At 43.0% G+C, this 10791-nt stretch overlaps 1 protein-coding gene across 1 annotated transcript in view; it reads right to left on the reverse strand.

Moving 5' to 3' along the window:
* CLDN10 (claudin 10) overlaps nt 1–8325 on the reverse strand; it is a 68343-nt gene extending 60018 nt beyond the window's left edge. Inside the window, exon 1 of the mRNA XM_068169030.1 lies at nt 8068–8325. Coding sequence (XP_068025131.1) covers nt 8068–8281 — 214 coding nt within the window. The 5' untranslated portion in view covers nt 8282–8325. The remainder of the gene's footprint in view (nt 1–8067) is intronic.
* Nucleotides 8326–10791: the final 2466 nt, after the last annotated feature.

Genomic DNA, 10791 nt, shown 5'->3' on the forward strand with positions numbered 1-10791 from the left:
CTTTATTCTATTCTAAACAATTGGTAAGATCTCTCTCAGTCTTTTCTGCATGCTAAAAATCTCCAGGTCTCTCAGCCTTTCCTTGTAAAAGAGATGTTCCAACTCATCTTTGTGGCCCTTCCTCGGACTCTCCTCCAGCAGTTTCCCTGTCTCTCTTGAACTGTGGAGCCCCAGAACTAGACACAGTACTGCAGGGCTGGGCCTCATGAGCACAGAGTAGAGGGAGAGGAGAGCATCCCTTGACCTGCTGGCCACACTATTGTTAATGTGCCCCAAGATACTATTATCCTTCTTGGCCACAAAGGCACATTACTGGCTTCTTGACTTATTGTCTGCCAGGAGTCACAGGTCCTTCTCCATAGGAGCTGCTCTCCAGCAGGTCATCCCCCTAACCTGCACTAGCACATGGGATTATTTCTCCATAGGTGCAGGACCCTACATTTGCCATTGCCTGAACTTCTTTAGGCTCCTCTTTAGCCAACTCTCCAGCCTGTTCAGGTCTTTCTGAATGGCTTCATAGTCTTCTGGTGTCTCAGCCTCTCCTCCCAGTTTTGTATCATCAGCAAACCTGCTGAAGGTACATTCTATCCTTTCTTCCAGGTCACTCATGAGTATGTTGAACAAGACTGGACCAAGTACTCACCCCCTGGGGAGCACTGCTAACTACAGGCTTCCAACTAGATTTACCTCCCAATTACACCACCCCCCTGAAATCATATGTGCTAGAAGGCTAGATTTAAAATCTTAAGTCTCATCAGTGTGAATTCCAAAATCATCAGCTTTAGTGATTTGCATTTCAGTCCTCCTCCTCTCACCCATCCACCAACCGCAGCTGGTTTTGCTAGATCTCCTTTCCCCTCCTGCTGCAGGGGCTTGTGAAAATGAGGTGGATTATATCTCTGTAAATGTGACTGAAGTTGTGATTGTAGCACAACTGCTAAAATAATTAGAAGGAGGTGTATTTGCCTTAGACTCCTCAGCACATGCTATAGGTGAAGCTCCCCTCACCCCATCTCAGTGCTTACAAGGCAGACCAGGGTACAAAACCTGCTCGAACAGAGGTATTTTAAGACATTGGCTGCATACCAATTACTGCTGAGTCCTATTCATTTTGCAGTACATTCTCTGCTGCTATGTAGGAGTAATCAAAGAAAGCTAAAAGCAAAGCAGAGATAACAATCTATCCTGGCGTGAGTATTAGAAGATGAAAGAGCTTTGTTATTAATGCCCAAATAACAGGCTTTCTATTCCCATCCTTGCACCAGCTGCAATGGAACCACACTAGCAAATAGCAGCATGCCGCACCCTCCAGATTCCCTTGCTGTTTTTCTGCAAAGGAGAACCACCTCTGGGGGACTGTCCACCAGGCAGAAATCTGTAAGGATGACTGAAGCATTATTCTGAAGCAGCATTATTCTTATCTGGGCCTTGGCAAAAGTGAAAAAAAATCTCAGCACTGTAACCTCTGCCCTTGTATAAAGGAGGGAAGACAGAAGGCTTATAGCACAAAATGGGGATTGCAGAGATACTGTCCAATTGCCAGGTGTAAACAAGAGAACTGTTCTGCCATGCCTTATGTTTTCCTGGAATCCTGCAGATTTTAAAGCAGTGTCAGAGTCTGTCCTTTGTAACCTGCTGGCAGATTCTCCACTAAAACTGGCAGCTGCCTGTGAAAGCCTCCACCCTCAGTGTTTTCCAGCTGGCCCCGTGCAGTCTAGTCCTGAAGTTCTTGGACTCCCTTTGTGTATCTTTCTGGCTGCAGGTCCCCCCAGTAGACACACCTCTTCCCAGTCTGCCTCATAGCTCTGGACTGCTCTGGTTCTAGTAATTGGCCAGAGCCAATCTTCATAGTAAATAGCTGTAAATAATGATTCATTGTGGTTTAGATTAATGCATTTTTCAGAGCTTCTAGATTAAAATCTTGGAAACAAAGAACTCAAAGAGAAAATAAATTTTAGCAGTAGGATTCTTTGTAAACAGCTTCAAAATTTGTAATCCATGTTTCAGCTCTGAGATCCAAGAATCCAGATTTCATAGAGTTGTCCTCCCTCTTTGGGGATTTCTGGGCTCTGGATATTTCCTCTGGAACTTACCATCTTCATTGAAGCCCTGGGTTTTACTCCAGCTCTACGACAAAGCCACTGCAGGATTTTCCTGAGGGAAAATCTCTTGGATACTTGGGAGTTAACTCCCCCCCTTCACTCCATATCTGTTCTTGAAGGGGCTGCTGCCTCTCTGCTTTGTGAATGGCTCTGCTACATGTGAATCGGTTCCTTCCCTTACTCGAAACCACCTCGAACTGACTCCTACCTAAGCTGAACTATTTAATTAACTTTCTTGTTCCACCTTTTGGGGGTGGGGAGAAGGGAGAGGCTGGGTAATAATATAAAATACAAAAGATTTAAAAAACATTTGTTGTATATTGCCGCAAAGTCTCATGACCTCCAGTTCATTACCAACTTCCTCTAGGAACCAAACCTGCATTTCAGCAATCTTGTTTCACAAATTTGCACTTTTGATCCTAATGCATGGTTTGTTTGTTTTTTTTTGTTGATGTAATGTTGCCAATGTTGGGTTTTTTCTTTGGTTGTTCTAAATCTGCAAATGGATATTGTACTCCTTGGGCAGAAAAACTCAGCAGAGGGATGTCTTCGTCTGTCAAACACAAATCAGCTCTAACTCCTTTCATTTTTATAAAAGGACTTCCTTGCTACAGGAAAGTTCTGAGACACAGTCGTCCTCTAACCTCAATATTAGGCTTCTATGACTCTATTCCTTTGACAAACTTCATCAGCTTGAAGAAACCCCAGCCACACCCCTGATTTGTCTCTTCCTGCTGACGGCCATAGCCGTTTCACCCCCGGCTGACAGCCTGGCCCTCACCCTCTTTCGACCTCCCAAAAGTGCACTCTGCTGCTGCTTTGCCGTGACTCTCATCCAGGGACAACCCGAGGGAGAGCGACGCTGCCTGTTCAGGACGAGAAGGGGCTCGTTGCTCCGATCCGGGCGTTGCGGCCCCCACCCCCGGGCACGAACGGCACTTCCCGGGTCTGAGCCTGCAGCACCATGGAGAGAGGAGCTCCCTCCCGCAGGCGCCAGTGGGCAGGCAGCGGGCAGGCAGAGGGCAGGGGCAGGGGGCAAGCAGTCGATGAAGAGCAGGAAGGGAGCGGGCAGACAGCAAGTAGCCAACAGGGGCCAAGCAGTGGGCAGTCAGCAGGCAGGGACTAAATAGCGATCACGGAGCAAGCAGTGCGCGGAAAGTAGGCAGGGAATGGACAGCGGGAAATGGGCAGGACAGGGCATGGGGTTCTGATAGACTGTGGGGAGCAATCAGGTAGCAGGTCTGGCTTACTGTCAACTGGCAGTGTGACTTCCCTAGCAGTAAGTTTCCATCTAGTGAGCAAAGCTCTCCTGTCTGTCCTTTTCTGCTCTAGGTTGAGCCTTCTCGGAAAGTTGCTGGTCTCACGCTGAAGCATTGATCTCCACATCCTAATGAACTCAAATAGTGGTTTGACTATGCAAAGCTGTTTTGGATACAGGTGCTGCAATAGTAGTTGCCTTGTTTCAACTTCCTTCCACTCCTTAGCTGCATTACAATGGCAGGTTCATGAAATGGCAGCTCTTAATCTGCCTGCTGCTGTGATCCAAAATGCCTGGACATTGCCCTTTCCATTCTCATAGCACTACTTGCCCCATCTGGATCTATTAAAACAGGAACTAGCAAGATAAAGAGATGCCAGCAGAATATCTGGTGCTCAAATAACCAAAGGCTCAAAGAAGCACATCTATTCTACCTTCTGGCACACCCCTCTGAATGCATAGCATGAAAAAACAGAGAGTCATGATAAAAAGGAGAGGAATGAGAAGTAAATTTGGAGCTTATGGAGCTCTGAGTTATCCAGAGTCAGGATGGATGGAAACTCTACCATGAGAAGTCCTTCTGGAGTCTGCAACAGCTCTGACTCGAATGGAATCAGGAGTTTAAGTTCATAGGGTCAACCTTTGAAGGATCTTTATGAGACTTTCTTACTGGCAAGGACTGAGAGGTTAATTAGAGTTTAGTGATTTGGTTAAGCAATATTGTCTCTTTGTTAGTTTTATTTTCTGGCACTTATTGACTGGGTGAGTTTAAAGATCATAAAATTTCCACAAGTATATCATGTGCACTGATAATCATAACCAAGTTAACTGAAGAGATGATGTTCCCAGATAATATTTAGCTTGAAACTTGATGCATCTGTGTCAGATCTGATGAATGACTTTACTACATACTTCTCCCAAAGCAGCTGATTTAATAAAAGATATTGCTTCTTCCCACAAACATTGCCTTAAATGACTGTAGCTACAACACAATTACAACTTGTGCTACACTAAAGACATTGCACTCCTCCAAGATCTTTCATCTGAATGTTTCCATCACTGCAGCAGAGTACACTGTGGCTGTGCATGGGAATGTACATTTGGGAACAGCCCACCTAGCTTAGATACGTTAGTACCGTGGCCATGTGAACCCAGACTTCCAGAAACATTAACACCTCAAGTTCTGTAGGTGGGCTGGGTTACAGCAGCCATGCTCTTACTGCCTTGTCTGTTCTCCTGTTAGCATAATTAGTCCTTTATCTGAAAGTCAGTTTTAGTAAATACCTACACACTGCCTCTGACTGCAGAGTAATCCTGCTCAGAGAAAGACCTCTGGAGTAGTTTGTTTTTTTTTTCATTTACTGTGATTTAAACAGGAAAAACAATCTTAAAACTTCATAGGGCTTTTGTAGAAGCCTTTCCTGTGGAAATCTCCCAAAACTGCAATTGAAACTGGAATGATCAAATTAATCTGCTTTGGAGCAGAATTGACTTATGTTATTTACTGCTATTGCTTTCTATGAGGTAACCTGAAGGTGGATACGTAAGAATGGAAGGAGGAGCTTGTGTAGCAGTTATCTTTGGCTATATGGCAAAGTGCATATAGGCTCCATAAAATTATAAACATGTGGAAGAACAAGTTATATTGCCAGCCTACCCCAATGTCACTATGCCAGTAATTATCACAGTATCACAGTATCACAGTATCACTTAGGTTGGAAAGGACCTCGAGGATCATCGAGTCCAACCTATCAACACAGACCCCATGACTAGACCATGGCACCAAGTGCCACGTCCAATCCCCTCTTGAACGCCTCCAGGGACGATGACTCAACCACCTCCCTGGGCAACCCATTCCAATGACGAATGACTCGCTCGGTGAAGAACTTCCTCCTCACCTCGAGTCTAAACCTCCCCTGGCGCAGCTTGAGACTGTGTCCCCTTGTTCTGGTGCGGGTTGCCTGGGAGAAGAGACCAACCCCTTCCTGGCTACAACCACCTTTCAGGTAGTTGTAGAGGGCAATGAGGTCACCCCTGAGCCTCCTCTTCTCCAGGCTAAACAATCCCAGCTCCCTCAGCCTCTCCTCATAGGGCTTGTGTTCAAGGCCTCTCACCAGCCTTGTTGCCCTTCTCTGGACACATTCAAGTGTTTCGATGTCCTTAAACTGAGGGGCCCAGAACTGGGCACAGTACTCAAGGTGCGGCCTGACCAAACCAGAGTACAGGGGCACAATGACTTCCCTGCTCCTGCTGGCCACACTATTCCTAATGCAGGCCAGGATGCCATTGGCCCTCCTGGCCACCTGGGCACACTGCTGGCTCATATTCAGGTGGCTGTCGATCAGCACACCCAGGTCCCTCTCTGTTTGGGAGCTCTCCAGCCACTCCAAACCCAGCCTGTAGCTCTGCATGGGATTGCCATAGCCAAAGTACAGCGCCTGGCACTTGGACTTGTTGAATGCCATCCCATTGGACTCTGCCCATCTGTCCAGTCGGTCGAGGTCCCTCTGCAGAGCCTTTCTACCCTCTAACTGACTAACATCTGCCCCTAACTTGGTGTCATCTGCAAACTTGCTGATGACTGACTCGACCCCCTCATCCAGATCATCGATGAAGATGTTGAAGAGGACAGGGCCCAGCACTGATCCCTGGGGGACACCACTGGTGACTGGCCGCCAGCTGGATGTGGCACTGTTCACTACCACTCTCTGGGCCCGGCCCTCCAGCCAGTTCCTAACCCAGCACATAGTGTAATTATGGTGTATTGAACCTCTTAAAACAGAGATGGGAGTTCATTGCTTCTTTAATCTGAGCATTTTATTGCTTTACAATTTAGGATGAAGTGACAGTGCAAAACTCTTTCCCTGTTGAACTCTTGTTTTCCTTGGATTACCAGGAGTTTATGTTTAGCAGGTTTTCCAGACAAAATACCTCACTCCTTCCCTGTAGTGTTTATGCTATGTGTAACATTACCCTTTGCTGGTGTGTGCACTGGTAGGTTAAAATTAGACTGCCTAAATGCCAGTACAGCAACTTGCTACACTCTAACAAGAGCATGGTAATTTCATTTGTTGTGAATTTCTTGTCCATGTTACCCTAAACAACAAATAGGCAAAATCTTACTCAAAAGCCTAAGTGTATATTTAAAGGATGTGTACACAGTGATGTGTATTTTTGTTATTGAAATTACAGTCCCCAGTGATTCAAAATAATAGTGACAATACAGTGTCAAATGGATTACAGCTGATAATTCTGAAAGCAGCTTTTGTACTACTAATAATAGCAATAAGGGTAGTTTCATGTTACTAATGTACTCTATATTACTTTAAACAAGTTTGATCATATGTGCCTTAGAAGAAGAGTTCTTGTTTTTTTTTCCTTTCTCAGCAGAAGTAATGCATATGTGGTTATTTGAAAATATATACTATTAACTTATAAAGCATACGTGTGGATTTACATGCCTTATAAGTAATTTTTGATGAACAGCATTCTTTAAAATAAGTGAAACTGTTCTCACCCATTCATGTCCCTCATATGTGATTTGAGATGTTCTTTACTGTTATTTTACAAAAATGGTGCTGAGTTTTGTCTCAAAATCCTCTGTGCGTGTAAGAATCAATCTGTATGTCCCAGCACACAGTGTATTCCTGTGTCTATAGGTAGTGTGTGAGATGTGTGCTACAGGGTTTATGCAATATGGTAACAACTGTGCAACACTACGTTTTATACTTGATTGTTAACATCTTAGAAATGTGCTTCTTTCTGTCTCATAGAAGTCTTGCAAGACTAGTTCTGTCTAGCCTGGATTTCTTTTCTAGTTCCCTAAAACAGCAGTGTTTTAATTCCCTTTTTCCTACTCTAGCCTGACTCCATCTTGCTCGTAAGCTGCCCACATGCAGGAGAGAGCAGTCCCTCTGCCCTTGTCCTCGTGAGCGCTTATAGATAGTTTCACTGAAAATACTACCTTGCAACAAATAGAAAACAAACTTCTTCATTTATTGGTTTACACACAGAGCACAAAAAGAAAATGCATTGCATAGTAAACTTCTAGCTAGAATCTGTCTCTGAGAAAACCTGTTCCTGATATAAGGCAAGAAGACCTTTTTTGTTTTCACGCTCTGATAGAAAGCTTCCAAACCCAACACTTTTTGTTAAAATGGACATCCTGAAATAGCACACCTTTGGTCATTAAAGATAAAATATTAGCCTGTGATACAGCAAGTATATGCACACTTACTTAATTCCCAGCATATGAACATTTGCAAAGTAATTGTGGGCACAATTCTGTGCTATCCTATTTTCTTAGATAGTAAAAGGAGTCATGATAGCTGTCACAGATACGTTTCCTTGCCTATCCAGCAAGGAGGATGCTTATTTTCACATGGAAATTAAAGCTGGAGAGAGTTTTTAGTCCATCTCACTGCTAACACTGGTTTGTTACTGATAGCATATTTACTGGAACTCTGTTCAGTATACTTATTGCCTATTTCCAACCACCCAGAAGAGCTTACTGTTTTTCTTGGAATACATATAATTTCTGCAGAGTTGTTTCTGATATTCTGCCTATAATATCCTTTACTTACACTCATCACAATGCTTTAATCATGACCTCTTGGACAAGACAAGATAATATTTTTTCTCCTCAGGCCCACATCTTTGCAATACATGTAGCTCTCCATATAATCCAGTTAAATTACACTCACTTACCTTCTACTTTGAAGATAGTAAGGTGAGGTCTGCAGTGAAAAGCACCCAGTGCGTTGCCAGCACAGTTCATCCAAAGACCCTGGAAAACCCAGGTTGCAGTGATAACAGATGATGCTCGACTTGTGACTTTCCACTCATTTGATGCGGTAGCAGCAATAGCAGCCCCCAGCCCACAGAAACAAAATATGAAAGCTATAATCTGTATTCCTAGCATGTTTCTCTGCAACCCAGGGACTTAGCAATGCCACTGCATGGAGAGAAAAGTACTTCAGTCATGTGAGTAAGCAAAAAGGCATAACATAAGCAAATTGTGCTTGAACAAGCTCAGTAACACTTGCTACAGAAAGTTAATGTGGCTGAAAGAAATGGTCATGCTTGAGTAATTTAAGAAAGGCCCTAGGCACTGCAGATGTTTAGAGAGGGAGTCAAGGTACAACTTTGCGGCAGCTAATTAGTAGTACTTACTTATTAATTTCTAATTGTAAAAACTAATTAAAATGTTTTCATATTTTTTCAATTAAGGTATTCCAGTTAATGCTTAATTTTTAGTTAATTGGAAACTTACAACCGTTGCATCTAACAAAGTGAGTTCAGAGTCCAAACTGTACAGCGGTATTTAACGGATTACCATAACATTTAGGCGGATCACACAACACTTGAAAATAAATTTTTAAAAGGCTGTGGGATTAATTCAGCCAGCAGTCAGCATAAAAAAATTACCAATTCTTATAGTATATCTATTCTGCATGACAAACATAGCACAGAAACATCTGTCCCACCACTGACTGAGCTCCTGCAACCACTCGACATGAAAAATCCTCAAAGAAAATCACTGATTTAATAAAACACCATCTTTAAAGTACCAGGCACTGACAGTACCACACTGAAACAGCTAATCTACTTCCAATTTCTGGTGTGGGACATGGTTTTGAAGACTCTTTTAAGATGTCAACTTCCAGCTTTATTCATGCCTCTTAATTTCTAGTCCTTTTGACTCCTCTGAAGAAGGAGCATGCATCTCTTCTCTTTAGTGTTACTATATGCCATTTAGTGGCATGAGATCACTTTGGGTATTGAACACACACACACACACACACACACACACACACACACACACACACATCACTCCTGACAGTGAGAGTAGTTTATTTTTTCCCCTTTGGATGCTTCCAGTGTTACTTTTCCCTACTACAGGCTGTGATAAACACCACCCTGAACTTCAGCATCTGAATTTTCTGTTGTCTTTTCAGAGCTCAAGGAGGGGTAATCACAGATGGTAAAACACCACTGACATTCCATGTAAAGTACAAGAGGAATTTTACCAAGACTGTCCTGTTGAACCATCACCTGATACTTCTGTTTAACTAGCTTTTAGCTTAGCACTGCCACATAGGATCCAAAAGTATGATTATACTGAACAGCAAATTACACTACAAGAAGGAATTAATTTTCAGAATAATCAGTAGGCTCACATCCCACACATCAAAGACAAATAGAAAGCTTTTTATTAACATAGTCAGTTTGAGAGACACAGAAAGTGGTGTTACTACACAGGAATGCTATAATACAGCAGGTTGTTTTAATGATGAGTGCAATATTACACAGACAGGAAGACAGTTTTCCTTGCTGTCAAATGATGCAGTAACATATTTTTGTTATGCCAAGGGTCAATTTTCATGTAATCCCTCATGTATCTTTCCACTAAATTGTAAGGTATGGAGAAGAATACAGAATCTTTGAAGCAGATTCCTGAGATCTGGTACATTTTTGTTCCACCTCTGCTGTACAGAATGGTGGTGGTGGTGGTTATTTGCTTTCTTTCTCTGTGTGTATGTATTTGTTTGTCAAAGTCTGTGTTTGCTTACAGAGGAGACTGATAGATGTCATTAGGTACCTGTTTTTTCAACCAGCCTAGTGACAGTGATGTTCGCTGAGAGTTCAGAGAAATTCAAAGACATGTCTTACATCTCATGCTAGATTCAGGCCTAGTTCTAGTGTTCTCCCTGATCCAAAGAAAACCCAAACCCAACCCTGAGAAGCTGCTCATTTTGGAAAAAACAAGGTGACTGGGTGCAAACACTGTCTCAACCCTCCTTGCTCTTCTTTTTGCTATCTATAGCAGTGTGCCTTATGAATATAGCCTGTGAGGAGCTACACAGGCTCAGCAGGATGGTTACCTGGTTGCTTCTTAGTGACCTAAGCCAAAGGCAGTGGTGCCTCCTGAAGAAAATCTCATTCCTTTAAACCAGTATTATGCTAGGAAGGGGCTTCACATTTCTGTTTCTAGATAAATAGTAATACAATCTTCTGAGTCAATTCCCCTTCTCATTCTTGGATGATAGTATAAAAAGGCCCCAGCCAGTACAGGTTCACTCATGAGTGCCATGTTAGTGGGACACTGAAAGCCACTCACTTTGGTGGAAAGTGCCTGTAGGCACCACTGGAACTGTAGACTATACTTTTAGGGCTTAAGGAGGACTTGGTAGTTTCTTGGCCTTTATCCTGACTCCAGCACATGGCTCTGTGGAATTTATGGTTACAAGCACTTCACCCTGCATTGTTTATAGGCAGTTAGTGTGTGAGTGATGAATAAATTAAACAGATACTTAAGTGATAAGAAAGAAGTAAGCAGTCCTGTTTACAACCCTCATTTCTTCTATAAACTGTCAGGAAGTAAGTTAATCAGTCATTTAAGAAGTCCAAGGCAAAGTTGAAAGTTAACTT

The sequence above is a fragment of the Melanerpes formicivorus genome, unplaced genomic scaffold (assembly GCF_026170545.1).
Source record: "Melanerpes formicivorus ecotype bairdi unplaced genomic scaffold, bMelFor1.0.p_v2 SCAF_1, whole genome shotgun sequence".
NCBI classification, from domain to species: domain Eukaryota; kingdom Metazoa; phylum Chordata; class Aves; order Piciformes; family Picidae; genus Melanerpes; species Melanerpes formicivorus.